General features: G+C 41.3%; 1 protein-coding gene across 7 annotated transcripts in view; it reads right to left on the reverse strand.

The window, feature by feature from the left end:
• Nucleotides 1-4,303: 4,303 nt before the first annotated feature.
• fut8a (fucosyltransferase 8a (alpha (1,6) fucosyltransferase)) overlaps nt 4,304-18,007 on the reverse strand; it is a 188,161-nt gene continuing 174,457 nt past the window's right edge. For all 7 annotated transcript variants that reach the window (XM_082955761.1, XM_045723619.2, XM_082955760.1 and 4 more), the window contains 4 exons: nt 14,361-14,607; nt 8,559-8,735; nt 7,858-8,008; nt 4,304-7,662 (listed from right to left, as the gene is read on the reverse strand). In XM_082955761.1, coding sequence (XP_082811887.1) covers nt 7,333-7,662; nt 7,858-8,008; nt 8,559-8,735; nt 14,361-14,607 — 905 coding nt within the window. In that variant the 3' untranslated portion in view covers nt 4,304-7,332. The remainder of the gene's footprint in view (nt 7,663-7,857; nt 8,009-8,558; nt 8,736-14,360; nt 14,608-18,007) is intronic.

Raw genomic sequence — 18,007 nt, forward strand, 5'->3', positions numbered from 1 at the left:
CAACCCTGTTGCCACTGCTCTGGCTGCTCTTCATCTGAAGACTTAACTGAGCTTTGGGAGTGATTAGTGTGCTTAGCTTGATCTAATAGTGGGAGAGAGAGAGATGGAGAGAAGATGGGTGAGAGAAAGAGAGAGAAAGAGAGAGAGAGAGAGAGAAGAGGGGAGAGAGAGAGAGAGCGAGAGAGCGAGAGAGAGAGATAGAAATGGGGTGGCGAGAGAAAGAGAGAGAGAGGTAGAGAAATGGGGTGAGAGAGAGAGAGAGAGAGAGAGAGAAAGAAATGGGGTGGCGAGAGAAAGAGAAAGAGATAGAAATGGGGTGAGAGAGAGAGAGAGAGAGAGAGAGAGATGAGATGAAGAGAAAAGAGACTGTGGTTGAGTCAGAGATAAAATGACTGTGATAACAACTTTTAAAATGTCAACACGCGTTGAAAGAGCAGAAAGACAGATGAGGACAAATAGAAAGAGAGGAAAAAGGTAGAGAAGCAGGATATAAGACAGACGGAGATGAACTGAGCTGAAGAAAGTGGTTTAGAATGTGAGTAAGGGTTCTGGCTTGAGAAGAAAAGAAAATGCCAGACCAGACTAGTCTAGATCTCCAAAAATAATTAATCTGTAATATTATATAATTATATACATACAGTACCAGTTCAAAGTTTGGACACACCTTCTCATTCAAAGGTTTTTCTTTATTTTTACTATTTTCTACATTGTAGAATAATAGTGAAGACATCAAAACTATGAAATAACACATATGGAATCATGTAGTAACCCAAAAGTTGTTAAACAAATCTAAATATATTTGAGATTTGAGATTTTTCAAAGTAGCCACCTTTTGCCTTGATGACAGCTTTGCACACTCTTGGCATTCTCTCAACCAGCTTCATGAGGTAGTCACCTGGAAAGCATTTAAATTAACAGGTGTGCCTTGTTAAAAGTTAATTTGTGGTATTTCTTTCCTTCTTAATGCGTTTGAGCCAATCAGTTGTGTTGTGACACAGTAGGGTTGGTATACAGAAGATAGCCCTATTTGAGGTTAAGACGATAAGGGGATGAGGTTAGGAGGATGAGGGGATGAGGTTATGAGGATGAGGGGGTGAGGTTAGGAGGATGAGGGGGTGAGGTTAGGAAGATGAGGGGATGAGGTTAGGAGGATGAGGGGGTGAGGTTAGGAGGATGAGGGGATGAGGTTAGGAAGATGAGGGGATGAGGTTAGGAGGATGAGGCTATGAGGATGAGGAGATGAGGTTAGGAGGATGAGGAGGATGAGGTTATGAGGATGAGGGGATGAGGTTAGGAGGATGAGGCTATGAGGATGAGGAGATGAGGTTAGTAGGATGAGGCTATGAGGATGAGGAGATGAGGTTAGGAGGATGAGGGGGTGAGGTTAGGAGGATGAGGGGGTGAGGTTAGGAAGATGAGGGGATGAGGTTAGGAGGATGAGGCTATGAGGATGAGGAGATGAGGTTAGGAGGATGAGGCTATGAGGATGAGGAGATGAGGTTAGGAGGATGAGGGGGTGAGGTTAGGAGGATGAAGGAATGAGGTTAGGAGGATGAGCGGATGAGGCTAGGAGGATGAGTGGATGAGGCTAGGAGGATGAGGGGATGAGTCTAGGAAGATGAGGGGGTGGCTGGAGAGGTGGAGAGCTGGGTATAAAAGTGAGGATGTGTGACATGTGAAGTGATAGGAGTCACGCTGCAATCCCTCTCCAGCCGCCAGTGTAGCGATGCAGCCATTAAATCACTAACACTATCTCATCCTGCTGCAACAGCAGACACTAAATCACTAACACTATCTCATCCTGCTGCAACCTCAGACACTAAATCACTAACACTATCTCATCCTGCTGCAACCTCAGACACTAAATCACTAACACTATCTTATCCTGCTGCAACATCAGACACTAAATCACTAACACTATCTCATCCTGCTGCAACCTCAGACACTAAATCACTAACACTATCACATCCTGCTGCAACCTCAGACACTAAATTACTAACACTATCTCATCCTGCTGCAACCTCAGACACTAAATCACTAACACTATCTCCTCCTGCTGCAACCTCAGACACTAAATCACTAACACTATCGCATCCTGCTGCAACAGCAGACACTAAATCACTAACACTATCTCATCCTGCTGCAACCTCAGACACTAATTAATGGCCCATTCTGAGAGGAGGAGGAGGAGGCGGAGGATGAAGAGGGGAGATGAGGAGGACCAGGGCTTAGAGAGAGACAGACAGGAGTGATCCAGCCACAGACACTGATGTCACCAGCTGTGTTGTGATGAGCCTGAGATGATCTATTATATACCAGTGGAGTGACAGTGGTGATGTCATTGACAGAGCTGGAATGGTACTAAGAGATCTAATGATGGCTACTGATGTCACTGACAGAGGTTTCATATTCCAACTACCAAAATGCCCTAGGTGGTACATGCACTGTACATGAACACTTGAACATAGGAGTCATATTGCTACTACCATGGATATATTTCATCCGCCTCACATAATATGATAGCCTGCAGGTCCTTTAGAAGGATCATCGATCTCAAATTGGAATCAGCCTGGTTGTTCTATTTGCTGTGTGAGATAACTAGGTGTGTGGGCATACTGCAGACAGAGGGAGCATACCAGCTGCCAATCTGGCCACATGTCTCATTAACATTAACAGTGTCATAGTCCTCTGAAACACACACAGGGGCATCACCAACTTTATCACTGACCGGGACAGAGAAGAACAAATTAATCAAGAAGAGAATGAGAAAATGAAGCTGCCAGATTGTCTCTGTTTCTCCCTTCTTTCTGTGAGAGAGAACAGCTCAGTGGTGGTTAATTAGCAGAATAATTGAGTGAAGAGACTGTTTAAATGAGAGTTTAAGACACGCTGCTCACTCATCATGTCTCTCTGTGGGGTTTAATTAAAGTAACCTTTGCGTGGCCTCAGCTTCCGTTCTCTTATTTTTTAAAGAAAAGCAATCTCTCTCTGGTAAACAGCTATGGGGGAGGGGATGGAGAGAGTGAGCGCTGGGGGGCGGTTGATGGAGAGAGACAGGGTAAGGATGGAGAGAGTGAGCGCTGGGGGGCAGTTGATGGAGAGAAACAGGGTAAGGATGGAGAGAGTGAGCGCTGAGATGCGGTTGATGGAGAGAAACAGGGTGAGGATGGAGAGAGTGAGCGCTGGGGGGCGGTTGATGGAGAGAAACAGGGTGAGGATGGAGAGAGTGAGCGCTGAGATGCGGTTGATGGAGAGAAACAGGGTGAGGATGGAGAGAGTGAGCGCTGGGGGGCGGTTGATGGAGAGAAACAGGGTGAGGATGGAGAGAGTGAGCGCTGGGGGCGGTTGATGGAGAGAAACAGGGTGAGGATGGAGCGAGAGAGATTTCTTCTTTTGATGAGTCATTCTGGGTCTGAAGACCTAATTTGCTTTTGCTTGCTGACAGAAAATAGCAACAATTACCTCTCTCTCGCACTCTCTTTCTCTGTCTGCATACACACGTACACAGACAAATTACCACTCACACAAAGCTTCACAGGCTCACCAATAGCCTGTCAAAAGGCAGTTTGACAGTGCAGCTGGTAATGACACGTTCAAAATGTATTTGAATAATATAAGGCATCTTAAAGTAAACACAAGGATTGGCGCCGGAGGGGATGGCTGCCGTTTTATGTGCTCCTAACCAACTGTGCTCCAAGTCATAGACTGTTCTCTCTGCTACCGCACGGAAAGCGGTACAGGAGCGCCAAGTCTAGGACCAAAAGGCTCCTTAACAGCTTCTACCCCCAAGCCATAAGACTCCTGAACAATTAATCAAATGGCCACCGGATTATTTACATTAACCCCCCCCCCCCATTTGTTTTGTACACTGCCTGCTAATCTCTGTTTATTATCTATGCATAGTCACTTCACCCCTGCCTACATGTACAAATTACCTCAACTAACCTGTACCCCCGCACACTGACTCGGTACCGGTACCCCCTGTATATAGCCTAGTTTTTGTTATGTTATTGTGTTACTTTTTATCATTTTTTACTTTTGTTTATTTGGTAAATATTTTCTTAACTCTTTCTTGAACTGCGCTGTTGGTTAAAGGGTTTGTAAGTAAGCATTTCACTGTAAGGTCTACACCTGTTGAATTCCGCGCATGTGACAAATAAAGTTTTATTTGATGTTAACGTGGCTGCAATAATCAAGGAGGTACAATGTGTGCGAGCGTCAGTCCAACTACTCTGAACAACAAGGCATTTGAGTGGATTGTGGGTACAGACACACAGAGACACAAACAAGTTGAGCCGATCAGTTGATTTCATCTGATTTTATTCAAAGACAATGCCCAGAAACTTGAAATATTAACAATGCTTCATGGTGGACTTAACTGAGTTATGACAATAGTCATAGACTTCATTGTCTTCATCATCATTATCTTCATCAATTGTTATTTCATTATTTGTTGATAATCATTGTTCGTAATCATTTCAAATGTAGATTTTCCTCACTTTTCGTTCTTCTTTTTTCCTTTAGAATTCAATAACATTAAAAAAGTTTTAAAAAATGACATTAACAACAGAAAATGAGTAAGACATAGTTAAGTGAGTCCGGACTGGAGTGTACAGTATTCTGCATGTAGTATTCTGCGTGGTGTATTCTGCGTGCAGTATTCTGCAAGTACAGTATTCTGCATGTAGTACTCTGCATGTAGTATTCTGCATGTATTATTCTGCATGTAGTATTCTGCAAGTACAGTATTCTGCGTGGTGTATTCTGCATGTAGTATTCTGCAAGTACAGTATTCTGGATGTAGTATTCTGCATGTAGTATTCTGCATATGTTGTATTCTGCATATACAGTATTCTGCATGCAGTATTCTGCATATACAGTATTCTGCATGTACAGAATTCTGCATGTAGTATTCTGCATATGTTCTATTCCACATGTACAGTATTCTGCATGTAGTATTCTGCATGTACAGTATTTTGCATGTAGTATTCTGCATGTAGTATTCTGCATATGTTGTATTCTGCATGTACAGTATTTTGCATGTAGTATTCTGCATGTAGTATTCTGCATATGTTGTATTCTGCATGTACAGTATTTTGCATGTAGTATTCTGCATGTACATTATTCTGCATGTACAGTATCTGTATGGCAAGGCCTGGGTCCTTATGGCTCTGATATCACTTTGACACTCTAACAGAGACACTTGGAGAGAAGACGTACAGAAGCCATTTTCCTTTGTAGGCACCATATTTGGACTCACACACAACACACACACACACACTCATACGCTCGAATGCTCACACAGGAGCATGCTCTCACACACACACACCAACAACAAATATTAAAAGATTAAAATCACTTATCCAAAAGCACAATGTGGAGGGGGAAAATTCATAGCAAGTGGAAAAGATAAGATGCATAAGTTGGGGTAAGTTGAAATGGAGTGAGTGAAGAAAGGAGTGAGAGGAGGAGAGGAATGAGAGGCAGGAAGGAAAGAAGGAAGGAAGAAAACATTTGGCTACAACAAGAATGGGAGGTCAATGCAGTCAATGTCCACAAGAAGAGAAGAGAACAGAGAAGAGAACAGAGACGAGAACAGAACAGAGAAGAGAACAGAGAACAGAGAAGAGAACAGAGAAGAGAACAGAGAAGAGAACAGAGACGAGAACAGAACAGAGACGAAAACAGAACAGAGAAGAGAACAGAGAACAGAGAAGAGAACAGAGAACAGAGAAGAGAACAGAGAAGAGAACAGAGAACAGAGAAGAGAACAGAGAAGAGAACAGAGAAGAGAACAGAGACGAGAACAGAGAACAGAGAACAGAGAACAGAGAACAGAGAAGAGAACAGAGAACAGAGAACAGAGAAGAGAACAGAGAACAGAGAAGAGAACAGAGAAGAGAACAGAGAAGAGAACAGAGAAGAGAACAGAGACGAGAACAGAGAACAGAGACGAGAACAGAGAACAGAGAACAGAGAAGAGAACAGCACAGGAGGAGAGGAGAAAGTCAAGAGTTTGTTTGTTGGTTCTTGTAGTTCACAATTGGTTCTCTTTATAATTCTTTGTTTCAGTCATCATTCTGAGGTTTCTCAGTTATTTCAATTATTATTTAAATAAACAGCTGCGATTGGACGATCCCTTCATCATTCCACCGGAGTGCTATCCTTCGTGTATTATTCTTGTATTGTTCATTCATTCGTTCATTGTCATCTTATTAACCATCATGATGGAGGGAACCACTGGAGGGTCCTAGTCCCCGAGGGTCAGGAGGGTGAGGAGTATGTCAGATACCTTGTAGATACTCCTCTGTCACTCACGCACGCACGTGCACACATGCAAGCAAGCATGAACACACTCATACTCACACACGCAAACCCTTCCAACGACAAACACCACCACCCGTGCAAAGTGTTTTCCTCCTCGTCCCCTCTATCGGGCTGAGGGTCTCTCTCCTCTCATAAGTGAGCAGTGTGCGTCTGTATCTCAGTCTGTATCTCAGTCTCTATCTCAGTCTGTATCTCAGTCTGTATCTCAGTCTCTATCTCAGTCTGTATCTCAGTCTGTATCTCAGTCTGTATCTCAGTCTGTACCTCAGTCTGCATCTCAGTCTGCATCTCAGTCTGTATCTCAGTTTGCATCTCAGTCTGTATCTCAGTCTGTATCTCAGTCTGTATCTCAGTCTGTATCTCAGTCTCTATCTCAGTTTGCATCTCAGTCTGTATCTCAGTTTGCATCTCAGTCTGTATCTCAGTCTGTATCTCAGTCTGTATCTCAGTCTGCATCTCAGTCTGCATCTCAGTTTGCATCTCAGTCTGTATCTCAGTCTGTATCTCAGTCTGTATCTGTCTGTATCTCAGTCTCTATCTCAGTTTGCATCTCAGTCTGTATCTCAGTCTGCATCTCAGTCTGCATCTCAGTCTGCATCTCAGTCTGCATCTCAGCCTGTATCTCAGTCTGTATCTCAGTCTGTACCTCAGTCTGTATCTCAGTCTGTATCTCAGTCTGCATCTCAGTCTGCATCTCAGTCTGTATCTCAGTCTGTATCTCAGTCTGCATCTCAGTCTGCATCTCAGTCTGCATCTCAGTCTGCATCTCAGTCTGTATCTCAGTCTGTATCTCAGTCTGTATCTCAGTCTGCATCTCAGTCTGCTCTCAGTCTGCATCTCAGTCTGTATCTCAGTCTGTATCTCAGTCTGTATCTCAGTCTGTATCTCAGTCTGCATCTCAGTCTGTATCTCAGTCTGTATCTCAGTCTGTATCTCAGCCTGTATCTCAGTCTGTATCTCAGTCTGTATCTCAGTCTGTATCTCAGTCTGTATCTCAGTCTCTCTCTACTGATTCAGCATCTTGTCTGCCTCGGGGTACGTAGGATACTTGATGGTCTCGATCTTCTCCTTCACCTTGTAGGACGGGTAGAGGCCGGTACGGCCCGTCTTGCGGTTGATGCCCTTGGAGTTTCCGTCCCAGTGGTTCCCCGCCACCCCGATCAGGTCGCCGGGCTCCAGGGGGATGTCGTCGGGGCTGCGGGGCTGGTGGGCATACACGGCTAGCTGGTTGTGGGCGTTCTGGCCACCGAAGTAGTAGATGTCATCCAGGGAGTGGAAGTGAGACGAGGCGTCCGGGTGGAGGGTCTGCATGATCTCATATGCCACACGACACACCTGGAGGAACACAACAATCATGACAATTTATAGTTCTGAATACCAGGGAATTCTATTACCTATGTTATCTATATTCTGCATGAAGACCTGCAGGACCACATAGGTCATAGTATGGTCCTTAGTGTTCCCTGATCAGTGGGAGACAGGAAAAACAGTGGATGAGAGTGGAAGAGAAGGTGAGAGGTTAAAGGTCACCTGTGAGGAGAAGGTGCAGACCAGGAAGTTGGTCTGTGACAGGAAGTGAATGTCCAGGATGACTCCTCTCAGTGAATTCTCAGTGTAGCGGTTATGTAGCCCCGCAGACCATGAGATGGAGTTATCACTGATGAACTCATAGTCTGGGTACCTGAGACACACACAGACCGAGGCAGTCAGATATAGACTGCCTAAAGTATCACACAGATATCAACGGGAAGAAGGCAACATGGGAGTGTAATTCATTCTTGTGTCCTTAGTACTTTATCATAACTCTAAACTGATATTGACAAACATCAATTACAGCTTTCCGTCGTACACACAAACATCTCCAAATACATGTCCATAATAGTCATTTAGCAGACACTCTTATCCAGAGACTTACAGTTAGTGCATTCATCTTAAGTTAGGTGAGACAACTTCATATCTCAGTCAAAGTCAGTACATTTATACCACAAGACCTTCCTGCAGACACACACACACACACACACACACACACACACACACACACACACACACACACACACTGCCAGTGGCACACACACACACACACACACACACACACACACACACACACACACACACACACACACACACACACACACACACACACACACACACACACACACACACACACACACACACACACACACACACACACACACACTGCCAGTGACACACACACAGCCAGGCATACGTACTTAGCCTTGGCCTCCTTTAGTAGTGCGGGGTCGTCGGTGGCCAGGTAGACTCTCTTCTTGTCCACCAGCATGCGTCTAGCCAGATGTTGGAAGTGGTCTTCTACATGAACCATGTACTCCTCTATAGGGTGGAAGGCTGCCTCTGTCCCCACTTTATCTGTCCGCCGCACATGGACCCTACAGGAGAGAACACACAAAGGAGATGGGTCAGAGGAGTTGGGTTGGGAGAGTCTGTCTGTGTGTGTGTGTGTGTGTGTGTGTGTGTGTGTGTGTGTGTGTGTGTGTGTGTGTGTGTGTATGTGTGTGTGTGTGTGTGTGTGTGTGTGTGTGTGTGTGTGTGTGTGTGTGTGTGTGTGTGTGTGTGTGTGTGTGTGTGTGTGTGTCCAAATGTGTGACTGATTATGTGTGAATCAGAGAGCTCCTCTCCTAAAGTGATGGATGATAGAGAGAGTGGGTTGTTTGGAGAGTGGCTGGAGAAAGCATCCCCCTCTCTCACTCAATTTCAATTCAATTTAAGGGGATTTATTGGCATGGGAAACATATGTTTACATTGCCAAAGCAAGTGAAATAGATAATAAACAAAAGTGAAATAAACAATAAAAAATGTACAGTAAACATTACACTCACAAAAGTTACAAAAGAATAAAGAGATGTCAAATGTCATATTATGTATATATACAGTGTTGTAATGATGTGAAAAAAGTTAAAGTACAAAAGGGAAAATAAATAAACATAAATATAGGTTGTATTTACAATGGTGTTTGTTCTTCACTGGTTGCCCTTTTCTTGTGGCACTCACTCTCCCTCCCCCCTCCCTCCCTCCCTCCCTCCCTCCCTCCCTCCCTCCCTCCCTCCCTCCCTCCCTCCCTCCCTCCCTCCCTCCCTCCCTCCCTCCCTCCCTCCCTCCCTCTTTTTCTTAATCTCTCTCTGTCTGACTCTCTCCCTCTCTTTACAGGTCTCTCTCTCTATCACACACAGGAATCACAGTGCTAAGAGCAGCGCAGGTCTTTGGAGATCATCTGCCTACTCAGCCACTTCAACTGGCCTCTCAGTTCACACCAGTCTATCTACAGGCTCTATAGAGCTCAGGCATCACAGACTTGGTCCCAATGCTCTTAAATGTCTCCCTCAGTTCAGAATATTTGGATGTATCCATAGCCTTCTGTACAGTAGGGGTACATGTATTTCCACTCCTTACAGTTTGTTACTTCCTGAGAAGGTCTGAGAGGATATCCCACTGCTCACTACAAACCACGGAGACAGACAACCCAGCACTTCACAGCATTCTACCTGCACCCTTCCACCCTCCCTCCCTCTCTCCCTCCCTCCCACAACATAAAGGGAAAAGAGCTGCTTTCACATTTCATTCGCATCACTCAGTGGAGATAGAGAGAGATGGAGAGTATGTGGTGTGTGTGTGTGTGTGTTTGAGTGTGCAGGTGTTTCCCTTGGGAGAGAGATAAGTATATAGAAAGAGAAATAGATAAAGAGAGGGAGAAAAAAGAACGGTGTGTACATACAGGGCATTCGGAAAGTATTTGGGGAGTTTCTCCCATTCTTCTCTGCAGATCCTTTCAAGCTCTGTCAAGTTGGTTGGGGAGCATTGCTGCACAGCTATTTTCAGGTCTCTCCAGAGATGTTCAATCGGGTTCAAGTCCAGGCTCTAGCTGGGCCACTCAAGGACATTCAGAGACTTGTCCTGAAGGCACTCCTGCATTGTCTTGGCTGTGTGCTTAGGGTCATTGCCCTGTTGGAAGGTGAACCTTCGCCCCAGTCTGAGGTCCTGAGCTCTCTGGAGCAGGTTTTCATCAAGGTGTCTATGTAATTTGCTCCATTCACCTTTCCCTCGATCCTGACTAGTCTCCCAGTCTGGCCACTCTACAATAAAGGCCTGATTGGTGGAGCGCTGCAGAGATGGTTGTCCTTCTGGAAGGTTCCAGTGACCATCGGGTTCTTGGGCACCTCCCTGATCAAGGCCCTTCTCCCCTGATTGCTCAGTTTGTCCGGGTGGCGGGCTCTAGAAAGAGTCTTGATTCCAAACTTTTTCCATTTACGAATGATGGAGGTCACTGTGTTCTTGGGGGCTGTGATCTGTGCCTCAACACAATCCTGTCTCTGAGCTCTACGACCTCATTGCTTGGTCTCTGACATACACTGTCCAATCAATTTACTTTACCACAGGTGGACTCCAATCAAGTTGTAGAAACATCTCAAGGATGATCAATGGAAACCGGATGCACCTGAGCTCAACTTTGAGTCTCATAGCAAAGGCTCTGAATACTTATGTAAATAAGCTATTTCCTTTTTTTTTCTTTTTTTTTACATTTGCAAAAAACTCTCAAAACCTGTTTTCACTTTGTCATTATGGGGTATTTTGTGTAGATTGATGAGGAAAACAATTCATTTAATCAATTTTAGAATAAGGCTGTAATGTAACAAAATGTTGAAAAAGGGAAGGGGTCTGAATACTTTCAGAATGCACTGTATGTGTGCTCATGCATGTGTGTGGTAGAGTCCTGCATCGGGTCAGATACCCACGGTTCCCCGCGGGTGAGCCGCAAAAAAAATGAAAACATTATTTCAACCCGTGGGTCGTCTCGCGGTTCAGAACAATTACAATGCGGGTCGGTAACATTTCAAATCAAGATTCAACACTTTTTAAAAACCAAGGAGCTTGTTGTGTTGCATTGTGTTGTGAATTCCATCCTGTCAGCAGAGGCAGACATAAGGCTACCAGCCACGCACACATTTAGAGTGTGGAGCTGGGAACTGTCTCTTACTGTATTCATGTGGTGCTTAGGTTCCCTCTCCACATATGAGAATATTACCAAGTTTACTTTCCCTGGATAGTCTAGCTCATGAAAAAATGGCTGACGTAGGCCTAGAAATAAAAAGAAAGGCTATGATAAGGTAATAGGCTACAACCATCACCGTGGAAACAGGCGCTGCGCGAGTAAAATCCCCAGTTTGGAAGGACAACAACGTGGTAGATGGATATACAGCCGGCACAAAGAACAAGCAGCCTATTTGTTTTTGATTATTCCGTTAATTATCAGTTAATTAGACAATACGCAGACCAGACACAGGCCATATAAAGTGTAAACGGGAGCGGCTGGTTTGAGCAGACTACTAAAGAATATTTTTCAATTCTGGGAATGGTTTATTTAAATTTGAATTAGGCCTAAACTATTTGATTATCTAAACGATATTGAATGTATCGTTTTGTCAGCTATAGGCTTAATTATGTAAGATGGCTATTTTTATTGTTTTAATTTATTTTATTTAACCTATATTTAACTAGACAAGTCAGTTAAGAACAAGTACTTATTTACAATGATGGACTACCAAAAGGCAAAAGATCTCCTGCGGGGCTGGGGCTGGGATTAAAAACACAAATGTAGGACAAAACACATCACAACAAGAGAGACACCACAACACTACATAAAAAGAGACCTAAGACAACATAGCATGGAAGCAACACATGACAACACAGCATGGTAGCAATGCAACACGACAACAACATGGTAGCAACACAACATGGCAGCAGCACAACACGGTAGAAGCACAAAACAGGGTACAAACATTATTAGGCACAGACAACAGCACAAAAGGCAAGAAGGTACAGACAACAACAAATGTCAGTAAGAGTGTCCATGATTGAGTCTTTGAATGAAGAAGGCTATTTTTCATGGCATTGTTTCCTTTCATAATTAATGCAGGGAAGGGGAATAGTAATAATAGCCTAATAATAATAATACTATTAATAGTAATAATAGCCTAACAATAATACTATTAATAGTAATAACAGTAATAATAATGACAATAATAATAACAGTAATAATAACAGTAATAATAACCTTATAATAATAATAGTAGCAATAATAATAGTAATAATAATAACAGTAATAATAATAGTACTAATAATAACAATAAAAATAATAATAGTAATAATAAATGCAATAATAACCAAATAATAATAATAGTAATAACAGTCTAATAGCAACCACAATAATAATAACAGTAATAATAGCAATAATAGTAATAATACTACTACTACATAATAATAGTAATAATACTACATAATAATAATAATAATAATAGGAGCAATAGTAATAATAATACATAATAATAATAATAGTAAAAATCGTAATAATACATAATAATAATAGTAATAATAATAATAGTAATAATAATACATAATAAGAATAGTAATAATAATAATACATAATAATAATAATATATGATAATAATAGCAATAATAATACTTAATAATAGTAGTAATAATAATAACAATAATAATAATATTAATAGTACTAACAGCCTAATAACAATAGTAATAATAACAGTAATAATAACCTAATAATAATAATAGTAATAGTAATAGCAGCCTAATAATAACAATAATAATAATAATAGTAATAATAATACATAATAATAATACAAATAACAACAATAATAGTAATAGTAAGTAATAATAGTAATAATAATAATAATAATACAAAATAATAATAACAATAACAATAGTAATAATAATACATTATAATAATAACAATAATAATAATAAAAGTAATAATAATAGTAATAATAATACATAATAATAATAGTAATAATAATACATAATAATAGTAGTAATAATAATAATAACAATGATAATAATATTAATAGTACTAACAGCCTAATAATAATACTAATAATAATAGTAATAATAACCTAATAATAATAATAGTAATAGCAGCCAAATAATAATACATAATAATAACAATAACAATAGTAATAATAATACATAATAGTAATAATAATACATAATATTAATAGTAATAATAGTCATAATAATAATAGTAATAATAATACATAATATTAATAGTAATAATAGCCTAATAATAATAATAATGGTAACAATAATAGTAATAATAATAGTCATAATAATACAAGTAATAATAATACATATTAGTAATAACAGCATAATAATAATAGCCTTATATTAATAATAGTAATAGTAATAATAATAATACTAGTAGTAATAGTAATAATAATAATAGTAATAATAATAACAATAATAATAACATAAATAATAATATAAATAATAATAATAATAGTAATAATAATAATAGTAATACTAATAGTAGCAATACTCATAATAATAATAACAGTAATAATACAACTACTAATAATAGTAATACTAGTAATAATAATAACAATAATAATAATAATAGTAATAATAAAAAAACAATAACACTACTACTAATAATACTAGTAGCAATAGTAATAATAATAATAGTAGTAGTAATAGTAATAATAGCAATAATAATAATATTAATAATAATAGTAAAAGTAATAATACTAATAATAATAATAATAGCAATAATAATAATACTACTACTACTAATAATAGTAATAATAATAATAGCAATAATAATACTACTACTAATAATAATATTATTAATAATAATAGTAATAATAATAATACTAATATAGTAATAGGAAAAATAATAATATTAATAATAGTAATAGTAATAATAATAATAGTAATAATAGTAATAATAACCTAATAATAATAGTAATAAAGCCTAATATTCTGGAGTCCTAAACACAATTAATTAATAATTTATGTTATATGGCTACTAACGTATCTGCTTTCAGAACAATTTTACGTGCGTAGATCAGGTTGGTGGGGTTGTGGACAGAAATCTGTCCTGATGTCGGGTATTGGGTGGGCCTGGAATTGATGTGGCCGACGTAGGGCGGGTGCGGTGCCAAAAAACAGATCTGTGTAGGACTCTAGTGTGTATTGCGTCCACCTACCCTATGATGGGGTGGCTGAAGCCCAGTTTGGCGGTAGTATCCTGGATCTCTTTCTCCAGCCAGGCCTGGGGCCGGATCAGGTACTTGACCAACTGAGACACCCACCACACGGACGGGTCTCCATGGAGCCGGTGGAGGCGCTGGGCCAGGTCCTCTGGGATAGCCAGGGGCAGGTAGGGGGGGCGGGGGTGGAGACTATCAACGATGGGTAACTCTACCACCTGGATGTCTCTGTCGTTAGCCTCACCTGGGGGGGAAAGAGGTAGAGAGGGAGAGGGGGGGTTATAAAGGGTGTAAGGGAAGGTAGAGAGGGAGAGGGAAAGAGACAGCAGGAGAGAGTGAGAGACACAGAGAGAGAGAGAGAGAGAGAGAGAGAGAGAGAGAGAGAGAGAGAGAGAGAGGGGGGGGAGGAGAAGACAGACAGAGAGAGAGAGGGGGGGGGTGGGGAGACAGAGAGATAGCGAGAGGGTTGGGGGAGACAGAGAGAGAGAGAGAGGGGGGAGGAGAAGACAGACAGAGAGAGAGAGAGGGGGGGTGGGGAGACAGAGAGAGAGAGGGGGGGGGGGAGACAGAGAGAGAGAGGGGGGGTGGGGAGACAGAGAGAGAGCGAGAGGGTTGGGGGAGACAGAGAGAGAGAGAGAGAGGGGGGGATGGGGAGACAGAGAGTGAGAGGGGTGTGGGGGAGTCAGAGAGAGAGGGATGGGAAGACGGAGAGAGAGGGGGTTGGGGAAGACAGAGAGAGAGAGGGGGGGGTGGGGGAGACGGAGAGAGAGAGAGAGAGAGAGAGCAGAACACAGGGAGAAGAAGTGTTCCACTTCACCACAATGTTTTGATTTACAATATTAACATCATTAAAATAATAATAATCAATATTTTCAATGGGACAACATTAATAACAATAATCAAGGGTAAAAATACATTGAAAAATAACAATAAGCATAGAGGACATTTGCAGGTTGATTGGTCTGTCAGACACTGTCCCTCATCTTATGGCAGGCAGTAATGTAGTGTGCTGCCAACACACAGCTCTCTGCGTCCTCCCCCAACAGGACGGGTAGCCTATCCTCATCAGAGAGGTCTTTGAAACCTTGAATAAGGGTTACATTTTTTTTAAACATTTTGTCAGGAAATGCAGCTCTGTCTCGGCTTCTGCTGTGGTTCTATCCATCTCTCCTCTCCCAGTTCAGTTGGCATGGAAACGTATGTTTACATTGCCAAAGCAAGTGAAATAGATAATAAACAATAAAAATTAACAGTAAACATTTCACTCATAAAAGTTCCAAAATAATAAACACATTTCAAATGTCATATGTGGAAATAGTTAAAGTACAAAAGGGAAAATAAATAAACATAAATATAGGTTGTATTTACTATGAAGTTTGTTCTTCACTGGTTTCTCTTTTCTTCTGGCAACAGGTCACAAATCTTGCTGTTGTGAGCCAGCAGCATACCACCCTGCATCCCACTGGTGGGTTGCTTCTGAAGTTAAGCAGGATTGGTCCTGGTCAGTCCCTGGATGGGAGACCAGATGCTACTGGAAGTGGTGTTGGAGGGCCAGTAGGAGGCACCCTTTCCCCTGGTCTATAAATAATATTCTAATACCCCAGGGTAGTGATTGGGGACATTCCCCTGTGAATGGTGCTGTCTTTCAGATGACATGTTAAACAGGTGTCCTGACTCTCTGTGGTCACCAAAGATCCCATGGCACTTGTTGTAAGAGTAGGGATGTAAAGCCCAGTGTCCAGACTAAATTCCCAATCTGGCCTGCATGGCACCTAATCCTCCACAGTTTACAATTAGCTCACTGATCCCTCTCCCCTGTAACTATTCCCCAGGTTGTTGCTGTAAATGAGAATGTGTTTTCAATCAAGTTACCTGGTAAAATGGCACACTGTGGTATTTCACCCAATAGATATGGGAGTTTATCTAAATTGAGTCTGTTATTGAATTCTTTGCGGGTCTGTGTAATCTGAGGGACATATGTCTCTCTAATATGGTTATACATTTGGTAAGTGGTTAGGAAATGCAGCTCAGTTTCCACCTCATTTTGTGGGCATTGTGCACACTGAGTCTGTACATAGTAAAAGCTTTCCTTAAGTTTGGGTCAGTCACAGTGGTCAGGTATTCTGCCACTGTCTACTCTCTGTTCAGGGCCAAATGGCATTCTAGTTTGCTCAGTTTTTTTTCTTCATGTTTTTCTAATTTATCAAGTAATTATATTTTTGTTTTCTCATGATTTGATTGGGTCTAATTGTGTTGCTGTCCTGGGGCTCTGTGGGGTCTGCTTGTATTTGTGAACAGAGCCCCAGGACCAGCTTGCTTATTGGGACTGTTCTCCAGGTTCATCTCTCTGCAGGTTATGGCTTTTTTATGGAAGGTTTAGGAATCACTCCATTTCAGGTGGTTGTAGAATTTAACGTCTCTTTTCTGGATTTTTATAATTAGCGGGTATCGGCCTAATTTGGCTCTGCATGCATTATTCGGTGTTTTACGTTGTACACAGAGGACATTTTTGCAGAATTCTGCATGCAGAGTCTCAATTTGGTGTTTGTCCCATTTTGTGAATTCTTGGTTGGTGAGCGAACCCCAGACCTCACAACCATAAAAGGCAATGGGTTCTATACTGATTCAAGTATTTTTAGCCAGATCTTAATTGGTATGTCAAATGTTATGTTGCTTTTGATGCCATAGAAGGCCCTTCTTACCTTGTCTCTCATACCTCTCTGATCGTTCACAGCTTTGTGGAAGTTACCTGTTGCGCTGATGTTTAGGCCAAGGTATGAATAGTTTGTGTGCTCTAGGGCAATGTTTACTAGATGGAATTTGTATTTCTTGTTCCGGCAACTGGACCTTTTTTGGAGGACCATTATTTCTGTCTTACTGAGATTTACTGTCAAGGTCCAGGTCTGACAGAATCTGTGCAGAAGATCTAGGTGCTGCTGTAGGCCCTCCTTGGATGGGGACAGACGCACCAGCTCATCAGCAAACAGTAAACATTTGACTTCAGATTCTAGTAGGGTGAGGCCGGGTGCTGCAGACTGTTTTAGTGACCTTGCCAATTCGTTGATATATATGTTGAAGAGGGTGGGGCTTAAGCTGCATCCCTGTCTCACCCCACGGCACTGTGGAAAGAAATAGGTGTTTTTTGCCCATTTTAACTGCACACTTGTTGTTTGTGTTGATTGGATTTTATAATGTCGTATGTTTTCCCTCAACACCACTTTCCATCAATTTCTAAAGCAGACCCTCACGCCAAATTGCGTCCCGTGTGGCTCAGTTGGTAGAGCATGGTGTTTGCAACGCCAGGGTTGTGGATTCGATTGCCACGGGGGGCCAGTACGGAAAAGAAAAATGTATGAAATGTATGCATTCACTACTGTAAGTCGCTCTGGATAAGAGTGTCTGCTAAATGACAAAAAATGTAAAGAAAAGCTTTTTTGAAATCAACAAAGCATGAGTAGACATTGCCTTTGTTTTGGTTTGTTTATTTGTCAGTTAGTGTGTGCAGGGTGAACACATGGTCTGTCGTGCGGTAATTTGGTAAAAAGTTAATTTGATGTTTGCTCTGTACATGTTTTCACTGAGGAAATGTACAAGTTTTCTGTTAATGTCAATGCAGAGGATTTTCTCAAGGTTGCTGTTGACGC

The sequence above is a fragment of the Salmo salar genome, chromosome 09 (assembly GCF_965601325.2).
Source record: "Salmo salar chromosome 09, fSalSal1, whole genome shotgun sequence".
Lineage (NCBI taxonomy): Eukaryota > Metazoa > Chordata > Actinopteri > Salmoniformes > Salmonidae > Salmo > Salmo salar.